A 16,430-nucleotide genomic window follows, 5' to 3' on the forward strand; every position below is an offset into this window, starting at 1 on the left:
CTTTTGAATGACAGATTTTTATCTGCAGAGTAAAAGATCTTTATGCAAAAGCAAGATAGAGGGATTCCTCAAGGATCTAGAAGCCTATTAGAAGCGGTAGAGTATAATAAGGAAGGAGAATTTAAATTGTACTTTATATACTCCCTCTTCTATGAGGATGTTTCTCATGAAAAATACATCAATCACAAAGACTTTTAGATGATTGCTTCTTCACGTATTTTAAGTGTGTCCTCCACTGCCTACCTAATACATTTACTTGATATTCGTTGTGAATATATTTTTTTCGATTGTCATGAAAATGCTGTCCGTGAATATTTTGCAGATTTAATCTAAATTTTTAGTTTAAAACTTTACTTTTTGTGATGAGGTGGTATATGGGAAATCAGCAAGAATCCATATAAGGCCTCAAGCTGGAAAAGTTTTCATTTAGTGGTCATGTGAATTATATGTTGAGGAGATTCAGCAATATGTCCAATATTATGATAACCATTTACAGTGAATAAATATGAAACAAAGCTACCGTTCCCAAGTAGCTTATAATCAAAGTAGAAGATCCATAAAACATTAAAATATTTAAATAATTGATTATTAAACTGTATGAGACTCACCACAAAGCAATACAAGTTGTATCATTGTGAACAGAAGTAGTCTGAAGATCTTTTCGAATGAGGTAGAAAACCAAAAGAACCTTGGAAGATGGATGGAATTTGGATCTTTTGAATAATAATAAGGATATAGTTAATGCTGGGAGAGCAAACACAAGGAGATGATACTTTCAGTGTATAAGTAAACTTGAGTTTTAAATATTTTTCCCTAATAGAGTAGCCTTGCAACTTGCTGTCTCAGTAGCTGTATTTAAGCTTTACAAGTGTCAGAACCTGCCTCATAGTTAGGCTTGACTGGATTATATGTAGCTTAAAATCCATATAAAGAGATCCTTTCTTTAATGGTTTTGAGTCATTGCAGTAATAAAATTAAATTATGTTATTTTGAGAAGCCAAATTCCTAAATAATTCCTATTGAGAATCTAAAGAGAAATTATCTATCTAGAAATTTAGAGGTAGATACCACGGGGAAGTTCTGAAAATTAGCTGTGATGATTCTACTCTTGCTACTTTCATAATAAATTAAACAGTTTTCCTTCAGTGTACCTTCTATAGAATCATTGTCTTAATGAAGGAATGAGAAATTGACTTATAGATAAGTGATAAATAGAATCTATCACATATAAAATAATTCAGTTTTTAGATAGCAGACTAATTTCAGCATTGGTTAGCATTTTAATTAAAGTTAAATGTTACATATTTTAACCTTTATCACTGATTTAATATCATTAAATAATAGCAATTATTGAGTAACTTAAGTTGAAACCATTTTTAAGCTTGGCCAATTAAGAAAAATATCATTATTCTTCATATTAACATTAATTGGATTACCTTTGAGTAGGTTTTGATATTAACTGGGTATATTTCACTTGTTCTAGGGTAAGTGATAGGATTCTTTGGTTGCAAACAACCACAATCAATTCTTGTGCACAAATAGAATTCATTATAAAGAGATCAGCAGCTCACAGAATGGATAGAAAGACTGGATAAATAGGCTTAGAAAGAAGGAGACTGAGCTACCCCAGAGGGCTGGAAGCAGGAACTGCAGTAATGTCTCTTTGCTGGTACATTCTGTTCAGGGACCCACCACTAAAGTGAATAAACTGCTCTGTTTATTTATTACTCTAAACAGACTCTAGTCAAGATTCAAAAATACAAGGATGAGGTTCTCAACTTAACTTAATTCACTTGCCTGTCCCATAGTGTACTTGAGTGATGAAAGAAAAGGCCTTACACAAGGATTCTCCAGGAACCTTTCCTCTTCATAGTGGCAGAGCAAGTGCCAGGATTTGTTGTCTCCACATTCCTCACAAAAGATGGGAAATAGATGCTGTGTGGGAGGAAAACTACACCTATTCCATTAGCTGAGATCTTTTATCTCCTGTTTCAGAGGACCAGGCAGCTGCTCATAGAAAACATCATTAGGATTTCTAAGGACAAAGGTCTAAAGACAGTACCTTAATTTGTCATTAGGCAAAAATCTCCGTGGACAATAGTTATATAAAAACTGTTGTGGAACTTCAGTTCTCTTTTCCATTTAATGAGGTATAAAACTTTTCACTTTCCAGAAAGAATATATTCTAAATTGGAGGTTGTTAATTACTATTATTAACTGTGTTCTACCAGTGCCATTTCCTCACAGATGCACCTTTGCTTTTCTCACATTCTGCCTGAATATTTCCTGTAAGCCAATTATGACATTGAAATTGAGTTTTCCAGTAATGTTCACTAGATTCCCTCAAGAAATGGAATATATGATAGAGAAAAACCTAAGAGAATCCAAAATAATGGTGGTTTATCATAATAGATTCTCTGGCCAATAATTCCTATTTTTGTTTTGCATGATTTTCCTGTCAGTCTTAAAATTTTCCCAGCCACTCTCTTTGTAAAGCTTTACTGTTTTCATTTTTTAAAAAAATGTTTAAGTACTTTAAAAGTCCTTTTAAAAATTTCTTTTCCACTGAAATGAAATTGTGGCCACTAGGCTAAAATCATATCTTACTAGGATATATTCTCACTAACTTTGGCCTATTTTAGTATTCCATCCTGAGACAGAATCTAGTGTTTACATCAGATAATGTTTCCTTGTGGACATAGTGGAACAAGTATTTTTCAGTGCACACAGATACCCCATAAAATCAGAAATATCCATCTGTAGCCTGTTAGAGACATATGAAATATAGTTACTCCATTAGTATCATTGTAAACAGCCAGGGGTGGCATGCAGGCTGATTTTCTTTAGTGCAATATTGTGCTGCCCTTACCTCACTGACTCACCTCTCTGTTACCCACAACAGGACTTTTATCTGTGGAAGTTAGTGGCAGGCACATATTACTTCTCTGCTTCTGAATTGATGGCTCAGAACATTGGCACACTAAAGCCATGGACTCCTGTTGGAGGATGCAGGTTACCTAAATGGTACTTTAAGGCCTTTTATAGGTAGAGTAAGACCTTTGCTTTTAAATTCTTTTTTAACCATCAACTTAAATGTTGAATTAATCCTGTGACAATGATCAGTTGGTTTTTGAAGTCTGAAATTTTGGCAGAAAGCAAATTCTTTTCTAAGTTGATATTAGCAAGTAACAGTTCTATAAAAATTAAAACCATGGATTGTTATAATGGCTTCATTCTGTAGTTAAAACATTTACAGTGGATTATACTGCTCAGTGTAGTTGTCATTGATTTAATCATTTTCATGAAGATTTATCAGTAGTCACTTCCATCAAAAACAGTCATGGGATTCAAGCCAGCAACAGTGTGTTAAAAAGAAAAGAAAAAATAGTTATGAGAATCTCATGGATTTTTTTATTTTATATTTTTTTGCAGTCAGTTTTTTTTTCATTTTAATCACTTTTCCTTTACTTGAATTAAAATACTTTCATAGATTGTGTCTGAGTTGAAGCTAGGAAATCATACACATGGAATCTTTACTTATTAAATATTTTAATTGGCTTGATAACCTGTATCTTTAAGATATCACTTCCTTTTAATTAAGATATAAAATGCTACTTGGGTCTTTTAGTACTTTAGTAATAATGTGAAAAGATAGTAAGTCTAAATTTCACAAGTAGTGATTTGTTGTAACCAGCGGAAAAAAAATGAAGAACACATATTGCAGGAGAAAGAACAATCATTGTCCCAACCATCCTTGCTGTAGTTCTGTTCACAATCTATTAACAAACCAATTTTATAAGATAAATTTTGGGGGCCTAAATTGATACCATTAGGTTCCTCTGCCATTGTAGAACAGTGAAGACAAAAGCACTCACCATCTTAATATTCACAGGACTGTGCTAAAGAATAATGATTTAAGATCGAGACAAGAGTTAACTGCCCATCTCACCAACCAGTGGCCTTCCCCAGGAGCTCTGGATGTCAATGCTGTTGCCTTGGATACGTTGCTTTACCGAAAACACAATAAACAGTGGTATGAGTAAGTGTAATACTTTTTTTTCCAACTAATTAATAGTTAGTTGTACCAAAACATATGGCTATCTGCTTTGGTTTCTCAGTTATTCTTTCTGAACTTATTATTATCTTAGAGCAAAGACAAGATTTCGGACTACTTTGATAAGGTTAGATTATCTGAGAAATTCTTATGCCATATTGTACCAGCTGTCTACTTTTCCTTTAGTTGAATCTTCAGCCAGTCCTTCAGTTAAATATATGAGCTTGTGTTTAATGAGCCATCTATTTTTGAATTCTATCATTGGTGTGGTATTTGCCTTAGGACTAATTTTCCCACTTGTCATAAAACACAATTTGAAGGAATAGAAAGATATTTACTTGTTCCTGGTGGTTCTGAAGAATTCTATTCATTTTCAATAAATCTGATTTTTAGAAACCGTAGAAGATATAATCACTTCACCTATGGGCCACAAGATCTTTTTCTTATTTCTTTGTCCCGATGTTCAGGACTATTTCATTTAGTTACAGTATCCTAATGTTGAGAGAGCTTCAGAGTCTTAGGCTGTTTTCCTTTAGGTAATCTTCATCTTGAAACTTGTAAGTTGTATTATCCTCTTTTGGCTTTTAGCCACTTTTCCACCTTAATCATTTTTTCACTATTTTTATTTTTCTATCTTAAGCTAATTTTCTGTTTTTCCTGATATCCCTCCCTCTCATCCCCTTCTGTTTGATTTTTTCCCTTCCCCCTCTTTCTCTCTTTTCTCGTATTTTCTCTAGTTTGTCTTTCCTCCCTTTTTCCTATCTCTTTTTGTTTCTTTCTCTACTCTTTTAGAGTCCTTGCTTGTAAATTTCCCTGTTAGAGTCACATATCTATGTGTGCTTGTTTTGGTACCTTTCACTAGGTTATTAGTAGCCAGATATTTCTACAAGGAATATTTTAGTACAAACAATTTCCACCTGCTTTACTCTGTGATGTGTTTTGTCTATCAAAGGCAGAGTTCAAAGTAAATTTGACTATTTGTTATTAAAAATAAGTACTGGAGACTTCAATGCTTTTTCTTGTTTCATTGATTATTAGAGATAAGTAGGAAAAGATGAACACATTATTTGCAGAATAAATCAGTAGAATCTCTTCAACATCTACTAAACCATACTTCTTAGTATGATTCAAGGTACTGACTTCTGATATTTCATAAATTGGGATCTAGTTCCCTTATATGCCCTTATGAAAGTTATTAATAACTAGAATATATCTCATCCTGGTATATAATTTTACCTTTCTGTGGGTTTAATTAATGAAGAATTTATTTTATTTCTATTTTGAATTTATGATTGAAAAATTAAATTTGTTGCAATACTTGGTACACTTACCTTATCTATATATGACACATAAGATGCTCCTGTTTTTTAACTGCAAAAATAGTATAACATTAAATCCTGGTAAGTTAAAAGACTATGCCTTTTTATTTTAATATCCACATTGTCACATTAGATAGAGGTAAAATATTTTAGCCAGAAGATGTGTACACTTCCCAATCTACAGAGTTATCTATTGAGGAGCCAGTAAGAAGTCTAAAGTGGAAGATTTATTTTTAATTTACTTCTGCATCTGCAATAATGGCTGATTTTTACAAAGTATTATAGCAGCAGATAAGGTAATTGTGGTCTCAGAAAAGAAGGCAAGGAAACTTCCTGTTCATCTCTTTAGCATGGATCTAGATTTTATACTTCTTGACTCAGTTATTCCACCAGCTTAAGAAGGGGCATCCTAGCATCATTCTTTAATCTGGCCTGTCCTCAGATGTTGGTATTGTTTTAGTATGGCCCTATCTCAAAACTGCTATCCCCAAACAAAAAAGTATGCAGCTAGGGTGTTGTACAGAGATCACTTTATCTAGAGTTTAAAGTCAGGACTGGTAAGTAATCTCTGCTACTTACGTAATGTGTAACACTGAGCAATACTTCCTCTCCTTGCTCTTTTCTTTCTGCACATGTAATACTGGGGATAATACCTGTCTAACAGAATTATAAGGATCAAGTAAGGTAATAAATTGCTAGCATTTAATAGCTAGCTTCTCAGTAAATATTTATACTCTATGAAGTCTTATGTTTCTACTCTAATGTAATCCTGTATCTTCAATGTTTGGAGAGTGTATACCCACCTAACTTCTAAACTTTCTGAACCTTATGTAAAATTAAAGTGAACAACTCATCCCCAGTTGTTCTGAATAAATAAATCCAACTGTCTCATATAAAATGGAAGCTTTGGATTTTCAGAATAGAGGAGTTCACCATAAAAATCACGTTTGAAACCAATCACAGCTTTTCATCAGGATCCAGTTTTTTCTCTCTTCAAACTTTTAATATAAGCCAAGGCTCTTGAACTACCTGATCACTGGCTTCTTTTGATTTGACCAATACCTTAAGTAAGTTCAACAGACATTTATTGAGAAACTACAAATTATGAAGGAGGTGGCTAAAACCTTTTTAATAAGGAACATTAGCTCTCTTGACAATCTGGAGAAAGAAACTGACCCTATAATTCATTACAGTTTTAATGATAGTAGATGATTTTTCCTGGTAAAGATATGGGATGTCTATAGCTATTTCTCTAGGAACTCTGTAACTTCATTCAACCAGCTAGCCAAAGACAATTTAAGAAGAGAGTGTTAAAAGAAAAACTTTAGACAAATTAAGTTATACAGAGTTTATCTGAGCAAAGGATTCATGAATCAGGCAACGTTCAGAACCAGAAAAGGTTCAGAGAGCTCTGCCCAGCAGTGGATGTAGGCAGCTTTTATAGGCCAAACAAAAGCAGAGTAGAGAAATCATCTGATTGGCTACAGCTAAGCAAATACCTTATTTAGCATGATGTGATTAGTTTGCTGCCTAGGATTAGCTGAATCTCAGCTGTTTGTGACTAGCTGAAACCTGGCTGTTTGTTACAAAAAATCTCCTGAATTAGGCTTTGGTTTGTTTACTAAGTTAGGTAGCAGTTTGTTACTAGGAACTCAGAGTAGGGGGACAGCCTTAGGCTAATGGCCTCCTGTTTGTTTAACAACAGTGTGTTGTTTGATTTAATGAATTTCTTAGTCTTAAATTAAGCCATTGAATAATTTGGTCATATTGTCACCTACTCATGGAAATGGATCCCTCTCATAATTGAAGATCTTAAATTTATTTCTCTTTACTATGCTGTTTATAAAATATAATTTCGTTTATTTATGGATCACTTAGACATGGCAAGATTAGTTAGATCCGGCAAGCTATGCTGGATTTTATATCTTTTCCTATATTTCAAACATGATATACATGTTTGAAATATATGCTTTTATAGTAAGCCTAACATGCTTTAACAATTTAACATGATACCATGTAAAAGCCTGTAATACTTTAACTTTAAAAGCCTGTCATGCTTTAATAATGTAACATGATATATTAAATATTTAAAGCATGACAGGCTTACTGTAAAAACCGAACAATAAATAAGTGTATAAAACATGTTCCTTTAACACACACATAGAATAATTATTTACTTATTTGTTTCCAGTAAGTTCTGTTTTAATATCTTTATATATATGTAAAGTCTAGGTCACATGAGTTTGTTAAATAATCCTGGTAGGTTATCTGTTACATAATCTTCATAATCTTATTAGATTATTGCCTAACTCACCCATTCTTATCCCAAAAGATCAGATTCATTGTCGTCATATTTATATTTTCTACTTAAGCTTTTTTAGTCTTTTCAAATGATCATTTCCCAATTTGGCCATAATTCACATTGCAAAATTATTGAGAATCATGAGCTCTTATATGCTTTCATGATCTACTATTTAGGCTTTTAATTTTTTTTTTTTTTTTTTTTTAATGGAGTCTCACTCTGTCGCCAGGCTAGAGTGCAGTGGCACGATCTCGGCTCACCGCAACCTTTGCCTCCCGGGTTGAAGTGATTCTCCTGCCTCAGCCTCCCGAGTAGCTGGGACTGCAGGCGCCTGCCACCATACCCAGCTAATTTTTTTTGTATTTTTTAGTAGAGATAGAGTTTCACCATGTTGGCCAGGATGGCCTCGATCTCTTGACCTCATGACCCACCCAAAGTGGGTCTTTGGCCTCCCAAAGTGCTGGGATTACAGGCATGAGCCACCGCGCCCGGCTGGCTTTTAATTTTTTATAATGACTTTCACTTCATATGTATTCACAGTTCTCTTTCCCATTCATGTCTTTCAAATATTTTTGGAGTAGGAGACCCTAACTGCAGAAATCTTTTACAACTTGTAAACTGGGCATTGACATAACTCATATATGCCCTTCCCTGTTAGGCTTTCCTTGCATCCTTCTGTTGATTTTAATAAATTAAGAGAATATAGATATTCTCCTGTAGCAAATTATTATTTTTTTCCTTAGACATATTTCTGTGAAAACAAAGAACAAAAAGTATATATCTGTCTCGATGTACATTCATGTGCTTCTGTATATACAACATACATATATTTGTTTTTGGATAATGCTCATCTCCTTCTATGTATCACACTGTCTGTTGCCCAATGACTACTGGATAAATTATTATTAACCTTAACACAATACTGGGCAAATGCATAGATTAATCATTTATTACTTCTGATTATTGATGTAAAATATAAGATTGTAGAAAATTGATTAACAAATTCAGGATTATTTCTGAATTTCCTTTTGATTTGCCTTTACTTGATATCCAATCTCATGTATAGATGTTTATATTTAAGGTTTAAAAATGTTCAAATAGTTAGATGTTGAATTTAGTAGATTTTCCCAAATGCCCATGACATAATTCCTACAAGTTTAATTTAAATTATGTTTAACAATGGCTGGGCACAGTGGCTCACATTTGTAATCCTAGCACTTTGGGAGGCCACAGCGGGCGGATCACTTGAGGTCAGGAGTTCGAGACCAGCCTGGCCAACATGGTGAAACCGCATCTCCACTAAAACTACAAAAATTAGCCAGGCATGGTGGCTGACACTTATAATCTCAGCTACTTGGGAGGCTGAGGCAGGAGAATCACTTGAACCTGGGAGGCAGAGGTTGCAGTGAACCAAGATCGTGCCATTGCACTCTAGCCTGGGCAACAGAGTGAGACTCCATCTCAAATAAATAAGTAAATAAATAAATATTATATTTAACAATGGAAAGGTAAAGATTAAACTACAGATTTTTGTATAATTAGAATGAATGACTCTTACTGTCTTGGGTTCTTATTTTGATTAAACTACTTGTATGTAAAAAATTATCTTCCGAGAAAGTGATAGTTGTTAATTGGATTAATTTATCTGCTGAGTTACTTTCAATCTTACTGTGTGATGTTAATGAGTCTAGGATTCTAAGATAGGGCTTAGTTATGGCCTTATAAAGACAGAACTCTTATAGATCAGTTACCGTTACCGCATGACTACAAAATGTTTGTCAGATGGAGCTGTCAGTCACATTGGAAATCAGGTAAAAATGAGGAAACCAAACCCATTCTTAGCCATTACTGAAACAACTGAATTTGTTTCCTCCTAGATAGTGGATTTGTAGTCATTTTCATGCAAAGAAGATATTGTAAGGTACAGTTCTTAATATTTTATTAATGAGGTACTTAATTTTGGGTTGTAATGTTTATTATTGCTTCAGAACATCATCTACCAAATTCTATTTCCATATTCATTGGCATTTGGTTAAGCAAAGTTATAAACTCAGTAATTGTTCACTAACTGTGACAAATTAAAGGGGAGAAAGGCTCTAACACCACTTTGGATTCAGAAAGTGATATTCTAAAAAGAACCTCAGTAGGTCACGCAGAAAGCTCATTTCATGTTACTATTGTCAGAAGCTGCTTTTACAGAGTTTTTTCCCTGCAGTGGGTTGTAGTGTTGGAGATTATTGTAAATGTGTACTGTCAGACTTTTTCAGTCCTTACAATATTCGGATGAATTCTATGTCTTTTTGCTTATGGATATTTTATACTATTTGTAACTATTTCTACATATAATTTTTTTAAATTTAGAAATACTAACAAGTTTTCTTATGATGAAAAATCAGTGTCAGAAACTCATCTTGAGCTATCATTCAACTTAAAAAGTAAGCCTCCTACCTATTGGGCACAAAAAAATAATTTGGAAAGGAAATGTATTTATAACTACTTTTTAAATTCCTATGTTCCTGCTTTCCTTTCTAGCTAAAAGAGGTAAGATTTTGGCCGGGCACAGTGGCTCACACCTGTAACCCCAGCACTTTGAGAGGCAGAGGCAGGAGGATCGTGAGGTCAGGAGATTGAGACCATCCTGACTAACACGGTGAAACCCCGTCTCTACTAAAAATACAAAAAAAAAAAATAGCCGGGCGTGGTGGCGGGCGCCTGTAATCCCAGCTACTCAGGAGGCTGAGGCAGGAGAATGGCATGAACCCAGGAGGCGGAGCTTGCAGTGAGCGGAGATCGCGCCACTGCACTCCAGCCTGGGCGACAGAGCGAGACTCTGTCTCAAAAAAAAAAAAAAAAAAAAAGATTTTAATGAAAGTCAAGTGAAATTTTCTGTGATACGATTAAATATAGTTTACATGATCTGTCTCATTAAACAAGGATATTCTTGGAGAATGATTTCTTTCTTTCCTTTTTTTTTTTTTTTTTTGAGATGGAGTTTCACTCTTGTTGCTCAGACTGGAGTGCAGTGGCGCGATCTTGGCTCACTTCAATCTCTGCCTATCAGGTTCAAGCGATTCTCCTGCCTCAGCCTCCCAAGTAGCTGGGATTACAGGCATCTGCCACCATGCCCAGCTAATTTTGTATTTTTAGTAGAGATGGGGTTTCTCCATGTTGGTCAGGCTGGTCTTGAACTCCTGACCTCAGGTGATCCGCCCGCCTTGGCCTCCCAAAGTGCTGGGATTACAGGCACGAGCCACCACGCCCAGCCAGAGAATTATTTCTAATAAAATAGGAAGCCAAATCTTTTCTTCCTATACTAGGGAGTAGATAGCATAGTATTTAAGGAGAGAGAATTAGAGCCAGACTAACAGGTTTAAATCTAATCTCTTTGTGACCCAGTTTATTCTGCCATAAAGTGCAGATAGTAATAATTCTAGCTTCTTATGGTAGTTGTGAGGATGAAATAAGTTCATATATATAATATATGTAGACAAGTGCCCAACATATAGTAAGTGCTATATAAATATTAGATATCATTTTTATTGCACGTTACATAGCTCATATAAATGTTATTTGTTGTAATCATCATAAGTTTCCTGCAATAGTAGAATTTTCTGGTAGTTAAAAATTATTTTAAATAAGGACTTTAATACTATAAGCATTTAAAAGTCATCAAATTATAAAGTGAGAACACTGTATTATAAGCTGGTAAAGTGATTCTGTCACCTCATTCTTCATTTCTTAGAGGGAAAAACAAATATTTACCTGTTGTATATTCGTTATGAATATATGTTGTCCATTCGTTATGAAATCCTATAAAATCTTAATAAAATTGATGGAGAATATGTACAAAAGCAATTAAAAATAACTTGTTTTGGTAAAACCTATTGGGCTTTGCCTTTTTTTTAAACAGTCAATCTAGTTTGTTATTCAGTTACTAAAGTAAATTCTTTCCCCCCCTTCCTCCCCATTTTGAATGGAGTCGTGAATTAACATAAAATGGAGACTACATATAAGCATTCAAATCACATTTAATATACATATTTCTGAAAACCTGTAACTAAGTCTACTTTTGTGTATGTGACTAGAGATAACTGTGAAATAGATAATTTAAATTACATGTGCATTCCTATAAAAATTATTGTAAAATATATTTCTAGGAAATTAGATGGTGTTTGGCTACCTTAGGAAATAGATATTGAGGCTGAAAAACATATTCTTTCTCTAGACCACTTATATATGGAAATAATAATTTTGTCCTGTTATGTAAAATGTAACACCAAAGCTGCAATTATCTTTTGAGTTGGGATTATCCTGAAGAACCAAATATGAGGAAAGGTTAATAATAAGCTTTCATTAACTTTCCATTTGTAACTGAATTTATCATCTAATATAATTAACTTTTTATTAGCTTAATAGAAAATGGGCCTCAAAATAGCAACTAGATGAGAGTTTAATCGTCTTGATGTATATTAATACAAACAGGTATTTTATTACCCAGCAGTTTTTAAACTTCTTAATTACAGGAATTTGTAATAATAATTTGTTTTTGTTGCTATATAATCTGTAATAATGTCAAGGCCATCTGTAATAATGTCCAGGCACTGAAGAATTCTGAAGTGCTTAAAAGACACTAGGTCATTATTGTTATGCCAATTTTATATCTTCATTAAGAGTAATCTGAAGATTTTCTGTTCTTTGAAAATTGGTAATAACCAGAAGTTCCCATTTCTTAACCATCTATGTAATCAAAAATTGGTATGAAGATTATATCTGACAAACTCTTTTTTTTTCCTGTTTTCCAATGCATTAAACAGATATGCCTTGAAAGAGGATAGAAAGTATAATGGAGATCATAGTGAAGCCAAGAATATGAAGCAAAATTTAGGAGAAATGCTGGGGAGAATTTTAACCAGAAATTTAACATATTGAAAACCATTAAATAACCACTCAAGAAATTATTTTTTTGTGAAAAGAAATTCAAGTAGTATTTCATCCTTGCTTTACAGGAAAAGTTATCAAAGTCTTGACCAGTTATCAGCAGAAGTTAGCCTTTCTCAGACTTCACTAGATCCAGGCCAGTCACAAGAAGGAGATGGAAAACAAGACACATTAAATGTAATGAGTGAAGGTAAGAAAACAAAGAACTATTTGAAAATTACTCTTTTCCTGTACCATCTATATTTTGGTTGCAGATGATTGCCAGAGAATAATAGTGACATCTCTGTTAATCATGCTAGAAATTAAGCAGCCATTATGATTAAAAATGGTCTGCCTTTGTGTCTTTCTCGTGTGTGTGGGGGGGGCTAATCTTCTCAAAACACTTGTCTTTGTTACCTTCATTTACTCACTTCCTGTACTTTTTTTTACCCCTGCCAATCTAGCTTTTGTGTCACTTTAATAAAAGGACTCATCAAGGTAATCAGCTATTAACATATTGCAGAGAACTGCTAATGTCAGTTCTATCTTATTCCATTAAACTTCTCAGCAGCTTTTGACACAACTGACCACTTCCTCATTCTTGAATCACTCATGGTACCTGGTTTATTGAGTATTTTAAAAATCTTCAGGAACAAACATAAAAGTGTTTTATTTTTTCCTATTACTGCTTTCAGATGTGCAATATCAGCCTCTCTTCCCATTGGGTTGCATCTTCCCAACATCATTTGGTCCAATTCCCTAACTTTTCAGGCTAGTTTGAATTATATGGTCCCATTTCAGTTTCTAAGACTCAACCTATTGGTTTTAAAACCAGTCATCTATTCGGTTCAAAGCTCTTTTCTTTCTCTCCTTCAGCATAGGTTAAAGCTGTTACTCCAGCACTTTGGATTGCATGAGTTCACTGGTATGATCTGGTTCTCAATCTTTTATCTTTCTTTCTTTCCTCCCAGTTTACAACTTCAGGTATATATGAGAGCTAGGGGAAGAAAGATAATCCCCTACCTCAGGGGAACCTGCATTCCCTCAAGCCTCCAATTTTTACCCTGCCTTCTCTCTTGCAGTAAATATTGGCACTATAGCCATTATCCTAGATTCTATTCTTTCTCCTTACAATTACAGTCAATTTATAAACAAGTCCTGTCAGCTCCCATATAAAACATGCTATATACATTTACTCATAATCTTCTCTATTACTGCAACCTTAGTCTCTGCCACTTGGAGCAAGCTGCTTGCCCCCTCACAGTCCATTCTCCACGTAGCAATCAGTGACGTTTAAAAACTTAGATCAGAAAATATTATAAGCCTGCTTCAGACTCTCCAATGGCTTTCAATGGCAATTAGAATAAAATCCAAACTGCTTTTCCTAGCCTCCTACTTGACCTTGTTCTTGCCAGCATCTGCCTGATTTCATACCATTCTTTTCCTTGTTCTGTGTACCATAGCAAACTGACCTAGCTATTTCTTCAGGGTTCTGTGTACCATAGCAAACTGACCTAGCTATTTCTTCAGGCTGGTTCCTGCCTTGACTGTCTTTGCACTTGCTTTTTCCACTGCCCCAGAGCTTCTTTCTTAAGGCCTTTGGGTGGTAGATTCTTTTCAAATGTCATCTTTCTAAAGAAGCTTTCACTGACTGCCATACTGTAAATAGCCACCCCCATCCCCATCTCTGTTCCCAGCCCATGCCAGGCATGCTCTATCATACTGCCATGCATTTTATTATGATTCTTGTCTGTAAACCCCCTCTGAACTGTAAGGTTCATGAGGGTAAAAATCTTATCCATCATTTTCACCAGTGTATGACTAGAGTCTTGACACAAAATAGGCAACTTATTAAACATTTATTGATTAAGTAACCATATAATGACATAGGATGTGAGGAATAAAGTAGAAATTCATTTAACTAGCAGGCTTAGGCACTGTAAATATTGTGTCGAACTGAATTTTCTGCTTTCTTTAAGTTGGTTGTTGAAATGTTCTCAAAGGGCCTTAATCTTAATATTTTAATATTTTAGTGCTTTTTTAATAAATCCAATAGTAACTTGGATTCACTGTCATAATCTATAATGAGTATATTTTAAAAGCTAATTCATACTATGAATGATTTTATTTATGATGATTCTTCATCTAAAAGACATTTAGGATTTTATTCTAATTTTTAATTATAGGTGTTTTGATATCAACAGGACAATGAGCATTTTGACACTATAAAAACAACTGTATTGTCTTCAATAATTCAAGGTTTAATAGCAGATTAAAAGTTACTTACAGAGTTTCCATACCCAATTATTTAATAAAATGAGTAAAAATTAACCAAAAATCTACCAACTGCCACCCAACAAGAAAGGAGGCTGCATGATATAATAGACTACAAAAAACTGGTGATCAGGAAGGAAACATGTTCTCATGATGAGTTAGTAAGACTCCTAGAATTCTCAAATCTGATTTTAAAAAACCGAGGAATTTTGGACAGTTGAGACAATGGAGTGATGCAGGTTTGAATCAGCATATCCTATACAAATATAATAAAAAAAGAGAACAAATAAAACCACACAAAACCCAAGCTTTCAGCATAAACAGCAGACATTAAATAAACTTCAAATTGCCTGGGAGTAGAAAAATAAATACCAAATACAAGCAGGCTCTCATGCTCCTGTAACAAGCTGTGAGCACAGGGGTGGAGGAAAAATTAAACTGTGCAAAAGAAGGAATTGGGATGTTTGTGGCAGGCCTTAGATTGATCAAAAATCACCTCTAGAAAGATAAAGTCAACCCTAAGTTTGAACATATGAAAACAGCATTCTGGTAAAGTACATGTGGGATGCAGAGAAGCAGTGTTAAGAAGGTAAATTTAAAGCCAGAAAAGCCATACAGTAAAAACAAACAAACAAACAACAACAGCATACTTTGGCACACTGACAGGAGGTACTTGCGGCAGCACTCCTCCCAAGGGGGAACGAGCTATGGGGAGTCTGTCCCTTGCAGACCCCTGACCCAGCGACAGATGCATAAAGTACACAGACACACAGATATTCTGCTATGCCAGTCCAGCTGAAGGTCCGAGCTGCTTACGGGCTCTCTGCTGAGTCCTGTAAACAGTTGTGACTCGGCCCTGATCAGCTAGTCAGACTGATTATTCAGTAAGATTAACAAAAGCTTGAGTCAACACCATTAGAGGGTAATTGACATTGAGGGCTTCCTGAGTAAAAGGTACTTAAGCACCCAGGGTACACCAAAGGTTAGTCTTAGAAGGCCATTACATAATGGTAAAGGGATCAATTCAACAAGAAGAGCTAACTATCCTAAATATATATGCACCCAATACAGGAGCACCCAGATTCATAAAGCAAGTCCTTAGTGACCTACAAAGAGACTTAGACTCCCACACAATAATAATGGGAGACTTTAACACCCCACTGTCAACATTAGACAGATCAACGAGACAGAAAGTTAACAAGGATACCCAGGAATTGAACTCAGCTCTGCACCAAGCGGACCTAATAGACATCTACAGAACTCTCCACCCCAAATCAACAGAATATACATTCTTTTCAGCACCACACCACACCTATTCCAAAATTGACCACATAGTTGGAAGTAAAGCTCTCCTCAGCAAATGTAAAAGAACAGAAATTACAACAAACTGTCTCTCAGACCACAGTGCAATCAAACTAGAACTCAGGACTAAGAAACTCACTCAAAACCACTCAACTACATGGAAACTGAACAACCTGCTCCTGAGTGACTACTGGGTACATAACGAAATGAAGGCAGAAATAATGTTCTTTGAAACCAACGAGAACAAAGACCCAACATACCA

General features: G+C 34.7%; 1 protein-coding gene across 8 annotated transcripts in view; it reads left to right on the forward strand.

The window, feature by feature from the left end:
• RUNDC3B (RUN domain containing 3B) overlaps window positions 1-16,430 on the forward strand; it is a 208,551-nt gene that overhangs the window by 179,712 nt on the left and 12,409 nt on the right. For 4 of the 8 annotated variants that reach the window (XM_063814671.1, XM_001163673.8, XM_063814670.1 and 1 more), the window contains 2 exons: window positions 3,893-4,039; window positions 12,682-12,803. In XM_063814671.1, coding sequence (XP_063670741.1) covers window positions 3,893-4,039; window positions 12,682-12,803 — 269 coding nt within the window. The remainder of the gene's footprint in view (window positions 1-3,892; window positions 4,040-12,681; window positions 12,804-16,430) is intronic. The other 4 variants (XM_009453495.5, XM_009453494.5, XM_003951067.6 and 1 more) reach the window with 2 other exon arrangements.

Source organism: Pan troglodytes, chromosome 6 (assembly GCF_028858775.2).
Source record: "Pan troglodytes isolate AG18354 chromosome 6, NHGRI_mPanTro3-v2.0_pri, whole genome shotgun sequence".
In the NCBI taxonomy this organism is placed as follows: Eukaryota; Metazoa; Chordata; class Mammalia; order Primates; family Hominidae; genus Pan; species Pan troglodytes.